Source organism: Pelodiscus sinensis, chromosome 5 (assembly GCF_052426305.1).
Source record: "Pelodiscus sinensis isolate ZL-2025 chromosome 5, ASM5242630v1, whole genome shotgun sequence".
Classification (NCBI taxonomy): Eukaryota; Metazoa; Chordata; order Testudines; family Trionychidae; genus Pelodiscus; species Pelodiscus sinensis.
In genome coordinates this window covers 114,552,320-114,567,572 of record NC_143056.1, presented here as the reverse complement: position 1 = coordinate 114,567,572, position 15,253 = coordinate 114,552,320, and the positions used below count along the sequence as shown (strand labels likewise).

Sequence of the window (15,253 nt, the reverse complement as noted above, 5' to 3'; positions counted from 1 at the left end):
CTGTTACTTCTCCCCTTGACTAGTTCTGAAAACGAAATAGCCCTGTTAAGGATCCTTTAAGAAGTTACTATTTTTATGTAATATTTATATCATGGTAGAGCCCACAGGATCAGTGCCCTGCCCTGAAGAACTTACTCTTTAAGGCCAGGGTAGGCAAGATCTCTCTCCCGGGCCAGATTCAGCCCACCAAGCCACCAGATCCAGCCCGCGGACACCCATCAGGACCCTCAGGCATGCAGCAGCTGCTGTTTGAACACAGGGCTGCTCCCAGTGACTCTCTATTCTGGAGGGAGGGGACGGCTTCATGTGATCTCCCCATCCCCCAGACCAATCCTCAGCTCCTATTGGCCAGAAACAGCCAGCCAATGGGAGCTGAGAGATTGGCCTGGGGATGGGGGTGGCGCAAACCTTTCCTCCTCCAAGAGCTGAGAGCCCCGTGGAGGGAGTAAGCTGCATTTTCAATGGGCTGGAGCTGTGGCAGGCAGGGAGCCTGGCCTGCCTTGGGGGGTGCTTAGATAAGCACCTCCAAGCCAGAGCCTGCTTCTGCCACCCTTGCCTCTCCTACACCCCAACTCCCTCCCCAAGTCACCTTCCAAACCCTCTGCACCCCGGTCACAACTCCCTCCTCCTCCTCCCCCCAGAACCCATCCTACAACCCTCTTCCAGGCCAGAATCCTCTTCTGCACCCCCACTCCCTCTCTGACCCTACACTCCCATCTCCTGACCCAGGTCACAACCCCCTCCTTCACCCAAACACCCTTTCAGACCTCACACCATTTCCTGCACCGCAGTCCCTTTCCCCGTGTGCCCTTCTGCACCCAGCCTCCACCCTAGAGCCCGCACCTCCTCCATAGAAAAATGCAGCACTTGAACACTTTACAAAATCTTAGAGTAGCCCCCCCCCAAAAAAAAATTGCCCACCCCTGCTCTAAGGACTAGTGACTTGGCCTGCACACCTGTGTAAGGGAGTAAGTCTAGTTTTGTAGGAGAGATAGGTGCATACACAATGACTACTTGCTGTTTCCCCTCCCAGAGAAGGTGGATGGGAAGGGCAAACCCCCATGGTTCCTGTCTCCACCCCCTCCCTCAAGCCCATACTAACCGGCCAAGGCAGCTGAGCTGTTATGGAGGGTGTAGTAATTTGCAGATACAGGCCAGCAGCAAATTACTACCCCGAAACGGAACAAGGAGGAAGAAAAGGAGGAATTGTGATTCAGAGGGGTGTGTCTGAAGTACTGTGCTTCCTGGAGTGTTACAGCTTACGCACCATCCTTGGCTTACATCTATGCCTCAAGTCACAATACAATCCTAATAATATTAAGAGCTGAAATAGTGACATACTGTGCACCATTCATGGCATTAGTCATCCAGAGGGTTTTATATTCATGATTTCAAAAAAGAACACCATTGACACAAAACGGAAGCCATCAGTCATGCTTTGGTGGTAAATTGCTTCAAGTACTATACCATATGTCTCAATTGACTTCATCTCCGCTACTCCTCCACAGTCAAGACGTAATGGGTTATTTTCCCCCTGTGAATCTATTAATATATTCTAATATATTTCTCTTCCAACAGGAAATCCCAATGAATTTTGTTGATCCAAAGGAATATGATATTCCAGGATTAGTGCGGAAGAATCGCTACAAAACAATTCTCCCAAGTAAGCTAAACTTATAAGTCTGCAATTCAGTGAAGCAATATGTAGTGAAGTCTCTGTATCTTGTCTTTGTTGAGTTTCTTGCTTTTGATGGAATGCCTTTCATAAATCCTCTCCAAGAGGCGTCTGTTAGACTGTAGCTAACATTGAGCAAGTCTAATGTTTTCTAAAGCCCCCATTTTCATTAGAGACTTAAACATTTAAGTCCTATTGAAAGCTAAAAAGATTTAAGCTCCTGTGTCACTTTTGAAAATAAGCTCTTTTGAATTAGTTCCTAAATTACCTCCATGCTTTTGAAACTTTTGCCCCAAGTCTTGGATGCTTTTATTGAAATTGTACTTTATTTTCTCTGGTAAACTCCTGTTTAATGGCACCCTTACTTATGCTGGGCAGTATTTTACTACTCACGTGCTTTCTTTGAAGCCAGTAGGACTACTTCAGTCATAAGCTTAATTGGAAAAGGTACTGACCTCCTCAACTCCGACTGGATTCTTAATGAAGGCAAGGGTTCATTAAGAATGAATCTTAAAGTCAATGTCAAGATTCACACTTATAGCATAGTGTGATGGATTAGGCCTAATGTGCTTGGCATGTCTCTGGATCAGGCTGCAAGTGAAAATTGAATAAGGGCCTCAGAGTTTGGTTTAGTCTCATTATGAATATATAATACATCTTTCTTTTAAAAATGTATCTTGCATTATTACCTATAGCCAAGAATGGAAATTCTGAGAAACATTTTGCTTGGATTGATTTTTACAGCCATTATCATTTTTCCCCTCTGTCACACTTAAAGCTAGTTTGGAAAGTGAGCCAATTATAAGATGTCGTGTCTGAATATTAATGTTTTGACAGATGCTTCTCTTTTCGCCAAGCCATTGTCAAATAGACGGTGCCATCAAGCTCCTTTGCAGCTTTGTTTGGGAAGCTCAAATGGTTCAGAGAACTAGTTAGGCTCACATAAGCATCCAGAAGTTAGAATCTGATCAGCTATGCAAATCACTTTAGTCTACAAAACTGAACAGGAAATCTGTCAAGAATAGGTTTTCTCCTGAAATCTCCAACTTGCAGTCTTGGTCAGAAATCCCATGTAGATAGCCCTCCTAGAGATGGTTTGCAATTTCCAGCTGGAACCAGAAGTGTTAAAAACACTCGGTCAAACTTTTCAGAACCTTTGTCCTAAGACATATGTAGCAAAGCTCCAGCTATGCCCCATGGGTTCTGCACTTCTACGCAGTTATGATACGCCTCAGAGGCTCACTGTGGCCCTTCACGCTGCCTCTTATCTTTTCTAGAGACCAGGGTTACAGCTTACTGAGCCATTCTTATCGTTGGCAAAGGTAAAGGATTGGAGGTGGGAAAACTCCTCCATAATCCTGGCCTCCCTTTGCAGAAGCAGACTTTTAGTGGTATGCGGAGGGTTGGGGGGAACCCGGGCCCGCCCACTACTCTGGGTTCTGGCCCAGGGACCCTAGCTAGCAGCAACTGATGGAGTTTTTCCTCTAGCCCCAATACAGCAGCCTTTTCCCTGGGCCACTTCCCCAAATGCTCCCTTAGTGCCTTCTCCCTGGTATCCGAGTAAATCTTTCCTGCTTCAGCACAAACACTTTTTCCTTTCTCAATACTCAGCTCTCCAGCAACGCACTTCCTCCCCTCAGTCCTTCACTCTTCTCCTTCCCCCTCCTTTCCCTGATGGGAAACCTTTTCAAGAAGTACAGCAGGCCTTAACTGGCCTGAGTTGCCGGATTAGCCTGCTGCTTCAGGCAAACTCTTAATTAATTCATTGATTACATGGTAGCAGTCTCTGGCAGTTCACTCAGGAAACAGAAAACCATTCACCCAGCCAGGGCCATAACAAGGGTGGGGCAAGTAAGGCGCTTACCCTGGGCGCATCTTCATCAGGATTGCAAAGACTCAATAAGTAAAAATAATAAGTTGCAGAAGTAAAGAGCGCAACGCATGCCAACCTAAGGAGAGGGGGCGCGCAATTAATATTTTGTCCCCCAGTGCAAAAATACCTAATTATGGTGCTGCACCCAGCTCCCACTATGCCTGTCCTCCAGCAAACTATTGTAGCCAGCTGCCCTGGGTCTACCACACATGCTAACAATTGGGTGCATTATCATTTCTATCCAGCTGGAAGTTACATTTGGATGTTACAGTGAAGGTTTTCAAAACTGACTAGTGACTCTGAATGCCTCCGTTTGGGCACCCAAACTCATATACCTTAAAGGAGCCTGATTTTCAAAGGGCATTGCCCAGCACTTTTTTGAAGATTTAATTTTGTTATCGTGTCTTAAGTTGGACACTCAGAAATGGAAGAACACAAAATTACTTGCCACTTTTTAAAATCTTGTCTCACAGCTCTTAATCGAGGTCTGTTAGGTTTTCCTCTGTGCATTCAGTAATGACTTGGTCCATTCTTCAAATACCATCATTCCTTGATGCCAGCTCCACCTCAGTCTTACAAAATCTGGTAATACTCATGTCCATTGCTGTGAGCCATTCAGATGGGAAGAATGGCTCCCACTCTAGACTGACTACAAATGCTAACAAGGAATATATCCAGAGGAAATCAGACTTTTCCACTGACTGGAGTAAAAATGAGGGAAGTTAAATTTTGATTAATCAGCTAATCAAGTAGTCGGTGGAATTTCCATCGACTACTTGATTAGTTGATAAAGGGGAAGGGGGGCCCATGTCTCTTGCTACATTTCAAAGGCAGAGGCACAGCGGGGAGCCCAAACAGGGGAGGTGGAGGCGCAGCCAGGAGGCTGGGGTGAGCCAGTATTCAGCTGACCCAGCTCGCGCCCCATCCCAGAAGCTATGCCTCTGCTTTTGAAATGTAGCCCGTGGCTCTTGCTATGTTTCAAAAGCAGAAGCACAGCTTCTGGGACCGGGCATGAGCTGGGACAGCTGATTCCCGACTGTCACCCGGTCTCCCGCTGTGCCTCTGCTTCCCCGCGGAAATGATGTTGTGGGGAATGGGCTTTTAAGCTGGCTCCCCCCAGCACCAGCTCCCCCCCTTGTTGCCTCTGATAGAGGCAGCAAGGGGAGCGGGGGAAGAAGTGACTAGTTGAGTGACTACTTGACTAGTTGCTTACATCCCTAGTAAAAATCAAGGATTTCAAAACCATCCATAGCTGTGAAACCTAATATCCCAGAGCCAGTTTTTTGATGATGATGAGAGGCAGCCACATGGGAAACCACCAATGGACACACCATCATCACTGCTACTGGAATTATTACAGTCCTGCCCTCTCTCTGTTCCTCTCCGTGGAACACACCCAGGACCAGCATAGGTGCGGGGAGCTGGCTGTGTCGCAGCCAGCATAAGTGTGGGGAGAGGCTATTGTATTCTCCCTTCCCAGCATAAAACTTCTCTTTGGCCTTTCTCTCCCTAATACCATGGAAGTGAGAGTGTTGGAGGTATGATGTGGGTGGGCTGACGAGGAGGCCAGTGTGTTCACGACTATGTGTATCTCCTGATTTTATAGTTTCCAGAATGAATGAACGCAGCCTGTGCTGCCTGTGCCACAAGGGTCTTCATAACTGTTGGCTTGCACCAAGCAATTATGGACTGAACAGCTGATTACAGAGCAAAACCTATGCTGTAGCCCTAATCTGTTTGCCAGAGGAGACTCAGGCTATGTCTACACTACAGGCTTCTTGCGCAAGAAGTTCTGTAAAAAGCATCCACACTGCAAAAGCGCATCGAAAAAGTGATGAGCTTTTGCACAAGAGAGTATCCAGACAGCATGGACGCTCTCTCGAAAGAAAGCACTGATAGCTTATTCATAGAATGGCCACCAGTGCTTTTTTTATAGGAGTTTTTTGTGCAAAAAGTGGCAGTTCCCTGTCCACACACACCTTTTTGCACAAAAGTTCTTGAGCAAAAAGGAGTTACTCTTTGTAGAAAGAGGAATAACTCTTGCACAAAAACCCCTCCAGTCTGTCGATTTATTTGCGCAAAAATGTGCTTGAGGTGTGGACGCTCCGTGAGTTTTTGTGAAAAAACTCTACAGTCTAGACATAGCTTCAGTGAAATATGACCTCCAGTCTACAGTAGGAAGCAGAGGCACTTGATTATAAAAGTGACATTGAAAGCAAAAAGTATATCTCGAAAATAAAAGAACAAACAAAAGCCTAAAATTCTCAACCCAGCTGTGTACTCCAGAAGTATTTGTGCTGGTTATCATTGAAAGGTAAGCAGGCACTTAGCATAATCATTAGTTTACATGCAACCCTATAGTTAATTGTTAGTGAGAGACATGATAATAGGCTCTAATTTGGTTAATTTATATTTCTTTTGTAGCAAATTTCTTTTTGCAGATTCCCAATTTGGTGCTGATGGTGGTGAAGATAGTTTGGGGAAATCTTTTTAAGGGGTGAGGGTGTTTTTGGTATTTGGATATGTGCCAAGCTACTCAGATTAATTTGGATGTTTCACAAACTTAAATCTGCATGCTGACAGAAAATTTGAAACCTCTTCCTTCATGGAAAAGTCCCACAAAATGTAATAGAAAATGATGATTTTTCTACATTTGTTTGGTTGGGGTTTTTTTGTTTTTTTTTTGGTCTTGCATAATATAATAGACAATTATATCCTTGCTCTGGAACTCCATATATGAAAATCTTTTAAAAAAAATTATAATTCTCTTACAATTTTTCTAGATCTAAGCAAAATTTCTAAGCAATCTTGTTTAATTGTATAGAGCCATATTGCATTCACTCCTTATTACATTTTGTAAGACTTTTCAAGAAGTGTTTCTGTAAGGAAGGCAGTGTAACCTACCAGGGAGCAGGGGTGGCCAAGAGGTGCCTAGCGGGCACCTTACTACCTTACTAACGTGCAGCTGCTTTAAACAGCAGGCTGCTAATTGCTCTGCAAGCTGAGCAGGGAGAAGAAAGATTTGAGTCCTGTCCCCACTCCTCTAGCAAAATCCCCAAGTTCCAATTGGCCAGTTGGGCCAGTGGGAGCTGAGAAATTTTGCCGAAGACAGAGGCAGAAAATGAAGCCTCCTCCCTCTCTCCCTTCTTCCCTCCCTGTGCCGGAGCAGAACCACATGAAGCAACCCCACCCATTCACTCCCCCCACCCCACACACACACACATGCAGGGAGCCTGTCTCAGGTTCCTGCAGGCTGCTGACTGGGAGCCGACTAGGTAAGGGCCTTCCATCCAGAGCCTGCCTCTGGCACCCTACCCCCTCTTTCCCCCCAACTACCTGCCCCAGGCTATCATCCCAATCCTCGGTATCCCCTCTCCCCACTTCTTCAAGGTCACAACTCCCTCCCAGACTCTGCACCCCCTCTTACTACATTTAAAATGCAGAGCTGCAGTGCAGGTGACTCCCAGAGCTGGCACAAAGCCGGGACTGCTCAGTCCCAGCTCATGCTGGCTCCTGGAGCTACTCCCACTGCAGCACTGCAGAACGATCCTTATTGACTAGTTGTGTAGTCGAAACAAATTGTATAAACTTCACAATTAGATAGATAACTGCAATTTAACATCCTCACTCAAAACACTGTTAGAAAAAACTGCAGAAAAAGAACTAACCTTGTTTTGCTTCTTTGTGACGTATGACGATATTTTAAGGGATACTATCAACGTAGGTGTGGTCTGCACATTAGTTTTGAACTGTTTACGTGAAAGACTGTTATTTTTAAAGACTCCTACTAGTATAACTCTTGGTGTGGATTCAGTTACAGTGGTATAAAAGTGCTTATGTTGCTACGGCTTATTCCTCAATTACTAAGGCTAGGTCTACACTAGGAAATTAGGTTTATATAAGTTCGGCGTGTGACAAATCCAGTTAAACCAGTCCAGTTCCTGGGATGGACAGCTACGTTTATGGGGGAATTTTGCTGTCAGCTTAGACAGCTTAGAATCCAACAGGTGGATTGCACATGTTGACAAGAGGGGCTCTCCTGAAGAGCTGTAGCAGCATCTCTGGAGGGTGCTGCTGTAGCGACTTCTGTGTAGAAAGCCCTGGGATATATCTATGTAACTACATACAGTCTAGGGGGCATTGCATAGCTTTAACTAAACCAACATAGTGAAAATGGTGCAATTCTTCTGTGTAGACAAGGCCTTAATTTAAGCCCAAAAAATAGGGTGAGGGATAGCGTTTATAAACTGAATGGGCTAAATCTTGAGGTGCTAATAGTTTTTACTCAGCTCTTATTGAGACAGACAGCCTCACTGAAGTCACCAATCGATAACACTATTTGCTCAATAGTACTTATGCATCAATTTTATTTTTATGTTAAACCCAAATTACAATAACTGGAGTGCTTGCTTACATTCCATGGAGTTTAGTCTCTCTCGGCTTGCAGTGGAACAGACAACACAGTCAGACACCAAGAATCATTCAGATGCTCTTGCAGTCTACTTACAACAGTCCTATTAATTTAGTAAGATAGTTTTGTTGCACACAAATATCTGTTGATATTCTGGGGTTAGTGCTTTAGTTCTATTTTAATTCTCGCCAAATGAGGCTCTCCAGTGAGTGGCTCACTGAAAGTAAATGCAGCGATATAGGCACACATTGCAACCAGAGACTTGCTAGCACCCTCTTTAGAGCATCACAGGTATATGTTGTGACTACTAATGATTATGTCTGAGTAATTAGCTGTATTACTAAAGATTAGAAAGTGATCTTAAAAATCTTTTCTTTTCTTTACTGATAACTATTAGCTATCTCTTTACACATTGTAGATCCTCACAGCAGAGTGTGCCTTACGTCAACTGACCAGGACGATCCTCTTAGCTCATATATCAATGCTAACTACATCAGGGTAAGAGCTCAGCAGTCCAATGTATCTGCATAGATTGTTAGCAACTGATCGTTTAAAAACAATCATACTGTCAATTGGCTTCTAAAGACCATCTTGTTTTTTCTTTTTCTCTCTTGTTTTTATATTATTGGAAACAGAACCTCAGAGTGCAACTGTAAAGGTTCTGGTCCAATAAAAGTAAGATATTTGCCATTTTTTACATGAAATTCTCCGACTCTCTGATTGGATGCAAGCAGAAATCCCAGCAAAGTCCATGCGAATTATGCCTGCAAGATTTGACCCAGAGTTACCACCAGGTGGTTGTAGCATGAATCAATCCCATTTGCACAGTACTGCCTGCTGCTTGTACAAGCTGAAGTGGCACCTTCTACCTTGGTTGTATGTATGTGTGTGTGAATGCGCGAGAGAGGGAGTGAGCGTAATATCTCTTCAATTAGTAACTGTTGACCGGATACTGCAGTCTTTACTCAGGCAGTAATCCCATTGCAGTCAATGAGAGCTTTCCCTGTATAAAGATTGAAGTGTCCAGGGATGTGCGTGTGTACCGTTTGATAATTATCTGTTGTTGCTTTGTTGGCAGGGCTATGGAGAAGAGGAAAAGGTATATATTGCTACTCAGGGACCCATAGTTAATACTGTCAGTGATTTCTGGAGAATGGTGTGGCAAGAGCGTTCTCCTATCATTGTCATGATTACCAATATAGAAGAGATGAATGAGGTAATGATATTACATATGAGCTGTGTCTCAATCTTCTGTGTATTTTAGGCACAGGTGCCATGCTCATGGAAATAAATGAATTGGTTCAGGGACCAAAGTTTACAGTGCATTGCAGTTAACTTTTTGAAGTCACCTCTGAAGGTTTCAAAAGCAATGCCCCACGAAGTTCAAGCCCTATTGATTTTTTTATGTCAATACCGATAAACAGTAGAGTAACACTGGATAAAGAAGTTCGGACCCTATGTATTTTGGGTTATTTTCTGCAACCATTTTCCATGAAGCAGTCCCTGCTTCATTAAACATACTGGCTGTGTCTAGACTGCATCCCTTTTTTGTAAAAGTGATGCAGATTAGACATATCGCAATTGCAAATGAAGCGGGGATTTAAATCTCCCCGCTTCATTAGCATAAAAATGGCTGCCACTTTTTTCCGGCTCGGAGCTTTGCCGGAAAAAAGCGTCAGTCTAGACGCGGATCTTTTGGAAGATAAAGCCTTTTCCGAAAGATCCTTTATCCCTTATTTTAAGAGGGATAAGGGATCTTTCAGAAAAGGCTTTATTTTCCGAAAGATCTGCGTCTAGACTGGCGCTTTTTTCCGGCAAAGCTCTGAGCCGGAAAAAAGTGGCAGCCATTTTTATGCTAATGAAGCGGGGGAGATTTAAATCCCCGCTTCATTTGCAATTGCGATATGTCTAATTTGCATCCCTTTTACGAAAAAGGGATGCAGTCTAGACACAGCCAGTACTCTGTCGTGTTATGATGTTAGTTATGATGAGAAGCAGCTAAAGAGGATCTGTATGTGGAGGATTGCCCCCTGTTTAGCATTTTGGGAAATGCTTTTAAAATACTGCAGCTGATTAAAGATGTTCCAAACTTTTTTGAATCACCCTGTGCTAGAATTGGTATTTATGAGAGTTAGTTGTCTGTGGATATGTAATGTATTTCTACCAGTCCATCCCATACAGCTTTATCTGCAAAGTCTCATGCTCCCACAATTTGCATCCTGGCTGCTTTGGGATGATGTAGCCAGTATCGAAACATTATTCCACATGACCCCAAAACAGCAGTGATGCAAATTGTGGAAGTGTGAGACTTTGCAACAGCAATGCAGAAAATGTGAGGCCAGAAATAAAAGTGAGGTAAAATTTTCAAAAGTGATTTAGGAGCCAAAGTCCCACTTTCAGCATTACAAGGCCTAAGTGATTTAGACAGCTAAGTCCTGTTTTAGGCTCCTAAGTCAGTTAGATATTGCAAAACTGAACAGAGAAATGTCTGCATACCTTTATAAATCTGAGTCTGAGGAGCGTAGCTCCCACAGACTTTCAATGGGATTTAGGGCCAGATTCTCAAAGCTGATTAAGCACCTGAAGGTGCAGAAAGGTACCTGATGGGGTTTTCAAAAGCACTTGTGTATTTAAAAATCTGGCTCTAAATGGCTAGGTCACTTTGGAAAATGGGACTTAGACTTCCAGATCACTTAGTCACTTTGGAAAATGTTATCAATATAGACTTGAGAAGAAAAAATGAGCAAGAGGCAATCATACCCTCCATTGTCTTCTCTGCTGTCACTCTTTCCCGCTCTGGTTTTTACATCTGGGCTGTACCACTGAAATGCAAAATAATGTTGGCATCAGTGTTTCCTGTTGTTTAGCACCAACAGACTCTCTCACCTGTCACATCAGCCCCAGGAAACACTGCACTGCCATGTTACTATCACAGTAGAGTTACTGGATACAGCCTGCATCTAGCTTACAGAGACTGAGTTTCTCCTGATACCTTTTGTATCCAAAATGAAATGGTTCAGTGAGACTCAAACATAAATATAGGGTAAGGTCTTTCATACTAACATCTTCTATGTTCCCTTTTTTCCTACCACGTATTCCTATAGAAATACCAGGTCTCGCAATGTGTAGGTTTAGAACTAAAGCCTTTGTTCTGCCAGTGATGCTAGTAAGCGTGTCTTTGTGCTTCTGCTACACACAGTGGCTTGGCTCATGCGAGGGTGAACGACTCAGTCTCCCAGCCCTCTGTCACATCTAATCCAAACTGACAGACAGCCCACAGAAATGTGTGGGCGATCCAACTCCACTCAGTTCAGCAGCATCGCGTCTGTGCTATTGATAGCTGCTGGCGCATTTGACGCTTTTTACAATGGATTCTGCAATGGAAGAGGGGGGAGGAATTCAGTCTGCGTTTACAGTGACACAATGGGCCACATTCATTTGTAGGGTAAAGCAACACAGCTTCATTGATGGAGCAACACCTGTTTCCACTCTCACAGAATTTGGCCCAGCAGCTCTTGGAGACTTTTTTGAGTCCTTGGCCATTCCCTGCCAGCAGAATTTTTTTTTTTAATTTGCTCACAAGGTTTAAGGCCAGATCATGCTGGACTTTGCAGAAGGGAGGGCTTTTAAGTATCCCCTCTCCCTTCACTTACGTAGGTGCATCAAGACCTCCTACAATAGCAGCCCCGTTAATCTGGAGAGCAGGCGGGCAGCTTGCTCTCTGCTTTATCCCTGGGGCACCATTTGTTCCTCCACACTGGTCCATGGGAGAAGCTTACAAGCAAAGTCCCTGCCACACCGTGCAACCGTGTTGTTTCCCATTAAGCCCCATGTAGGAGCTCAGAGTTGCAGCAGGGGGAGATACCTCTCCCCAGGCCCTGAAGTTGTTGCAGCCAGCGGGAAGGCACCCGTCCCTGCTTGCCCCAGCAAGGAGCTGCTGCAGCCAGGGCAGCTCTGTGCTGAGTTCTACTTCCTGCCAGCTGCAGCAGCTCTGTGCTGGGGCCAGCAGAGAAACAGCTAGTGCAGCAGGTCCAGCTCCTAGGCAGGGCACCATCAGGTGCAGAGGAGCCCCATCCCCTGCCCCAAGAGCCAGACTTGCTGGCTGGTTCCAGGACCCAGTGTGTCCCCCAGTACAGCAGGCACCAGGTAGCCTGCCTTAGCGCTGCTACCCAAGAGCTGCCTAGATAAACCCAAGCCCTAACTGCCCTGCCCAACCCCAAGCCTCCCAACCCAGAGCCACTTCCTGCACCCAAAACCTCTCATCGCCAGCCCCACCCCAAAGCCCTCACCCCATCTGAGAACCTGTATCCTCTCCTGCACTTCAACCCCCCGCCTCAATCCACAGCCTCCTCCTGCATTACAAATCCCTTGGCCCCACTGGGAGCCCCCTTCTGCACTCCAAACCCCTTATCCCCAGAGCCCTTGCACACCCCAACCTCCTCTCCCAGCCCTGAGCCCCCCATCCCAGAGCTCTCACATCCCTGAGCCCCCTCCCACACTTAGAACCCCTTGGCTGCACTCCTACTACATGAATTTTGTTATATGCGCACTAATATCAATATGATGTGTTGCTCCTCACCTCTACATTGGTGCACATAACAAAATTCATTCTGCTCAGAGGTGGGGAAAATTAAAGAGAACACTGTTTACAAGGGGAGTAATCTCTGCCAATGTGCGGGGGGCCTACTTCACACACATGGAGCAGCCCCAGGAAAAATATGTGATAGACAGTCTTTCCCAGAACTTTTCTTTTAAGCATTGCTCTCCATTACCTCTTAAGTAGCATTGTGGCACAAATGACACAATATATCCTTAAACATGGATTATAACTTCATTTATTTAGACAGTATGGACTGATTCAGTGCAATTTATAAATTTGGCCAAAGTAATTAAGCAAAACTAAAATCACTATTCTGACATTTTCTTTGTTTTAGCTCCTTTGCTTTTCCCATTATAAGGCAGGATTCCAACCACACTAGATATTCCAAAATCATTTCCAGTTATGTCCCTTTTTAGGGAAAACATACAGATTACAATTTCAGATTCACAGAGCAATAGTTCTTTATTAGAGACAGAAAAGGGGTGATGCACATTTCAATATCAGTTTATGCACAGTACATAAATAATTATTGTTAAAGAGCAGAATATTAATAAATATATATCATTAAAATAAAAATAGACTAGAATACTAATACATGTTGCCACATTTCTTACCTGCTTCCCAAATGAAATTTAAAAATGTGTAGATACATCACATTGCACACACATAAACCAAGTATTATCTACCTGCTACATCAGGTAGATAATTGCACAATTATTAGACTTGCTGCATATAAAGAGAGGTTTTAATCAGAGTAATATGAGTGCAAAGAAGACTATGTGAAACTTTGGCCCTTATGTTTGAAGGAAAAGGTTGAACTGCATCTTGTTAAAGAAATAGTCCTTATTCATCTAAGCATGCACTTGACATGGGTTTTGCTCAGTAAAGTGAGTTGTCTCCTTAAATATATTTTCTGTTGCATGCAGAAATGTACAGAGTATTGGCCAGAGGAGCAGGTCACCTATGAAGGAATAGAAATCACAGTTAACCAGGTCATACAAGCGGATGATTACCGATTAAGACTTATCACCCTGGAGGTAAGATTACTCAGATGTATTTATAATGACATGGACATCCAAAACTTACACACGTTCATGGAGCACGAGTGTTCATGGAGAACTGAGTACAAATCTATCCTCTGTGCATATATCAGTTGTTGCTACTGCATTCGCAGTTCCCCAGTTCAGATCCCAAAAATGTGAACAATGCAGTAATAAAATCAGAGATGTAAACTGGATGTGTACAGTCAAAAGGCTTTCAGGCCACTTATAACAGGAATATGTTCATTCACTGGAAGAGATCAGTGAATCATTCTGTGCAAGTGTCTTCTATGCTGACATGTTAGCTTGAGGATAGTAACTTACGTAACGTTGAACCAGCCTTTATAAGTTATACTAAAGATATTGGCTTTAGGTTAACCTAATAAACTTTGTGACGATGTTGTATGGAGTACAAGGAATTTTGTGCAGTATGGGTCAGCTCCTTGACTGGTATAAATTGGCTTAGCTCTTTCCCAGGAGCTATATACTTGATTTACCCTAGCTGAGGGTTTGGCTCAATGTGAGGTTTTACATGTTCTAGGTTGTGTAGAGATCTCAGGCAGATGTTAATCTGAGAAAAAATTAAATTGTGCTTCTACTCTTCATATTAACATTATTAAACATTTCTTATATTGTTGTGTTATAAAATTATTGGGTGCAAAATGTTACACAGAAAGCTAAGATAACAATAGGGCTGGGAAGGGAACTCAGGAATCCTAGTCTAATGTCCTGTCCATTCTAAACCATTTGTTCTACTCCTTTGTCTATATGTTGTCTCCTCCAGTTTCACTCAGTAATATGTCTGTGACGGGGTGTGGTCACAGAAGACTGCTTGGGATTGTTCCCCGGTGTGCTAATCATGCCACTGACACCCACCTTCTTGCTCTCTGGGGCTTCCCATCACCCCGCTCGCTACACTAGATCCTCTGGTCTCCCCCAGACAAAGCACAGAGTTGGGGTTACTGCCTCCCTAAAGAGCAATGCAGACACTGAACCACTTCCGCTCTAGGAGAATGCTGTTATAGGGGACAGCACCCAGGTAGCCAACCCCCAAAAGGGATCAAATCCTCGAATAAATCCATCTTTCTCTGTGTAAAAGCTTTACACAGGGAAAGCTCATGAGGATGTTCACCCTCTTTATCAATGAAAGAAAGATGCATATTAGTCATTCCCCACAGGTAACAATATTTACACCGGGCCTGATCATAAACAAAAATTATTAAGAACAAACAGCAGGACTTAAGTGGTTGCAAGTGAAAACAGACAGATCAAAATAAGTGATTAAATTCAAATGAAAAGAAAATGCACAGAGAGTTCTAATTCACTAAAAAACTTATTGAATGTGGATTCTTACCCTAACGAGCTGTTCTTACTTCAGGCATAGTCTTCAAGTCAAAGATGATCTTTACTCTGACTTTGGTCTCCAGCTCTTTGTATCCTTTCCAGGTTTTACAGGCCTGCCAAAGACAAAGGACTAATAGCTTCCCATTGCTTAAGTAGTCATTTCCGCAGGGTGGAAACCTTTTGTTTTACATCTCCACTTTCATGGGAAAATATCAAGTCAAAACGGAATCCCAATACCATGTGGTATGGCCATACATCTTACTAGTCCAATCACATTTGGATTTACAGGACAAACAAGGAAGTTTACAAG

At 43.8% G+C, this 15,253-nt stretch overlaps 1 protein-coding gene across 4 annotated transcripts in view; it reads left to right on the top strand.

The window, feature by feature from the left end:
• PTPN5 (protein tyrosine phosphatase non-receptor type 5) overlaps positions 1-15,253 on the top strand; it is a 164,158-nt gene that overhangs the window by 125,620 nt on the left and 23,285 nt on the right. For all 4 annotated transcript variants that reach the window (XM_075928115.2, XM_075928116.2, XM_075928117.2 and 1 more), the window contains 4 exons: positions 1,579-1,663; positions 8,378-8,457; positions 9,038-9,175; positions 13,486-13,596. In XM_075928115.2, coding sequence (XP_075784230.1) covers positions 1,579-1,663; positions 8,378-8,457; positions 9,038-9,175; positions 13,486-13,596 — 414 coding nt within the window. The remainder of the gene's footprint in view (positions 1-1,578; positions 1,664-8,377; positions 8,458-9,037; positions 9,176-13,485; positions 13,597-15,253) is intronic.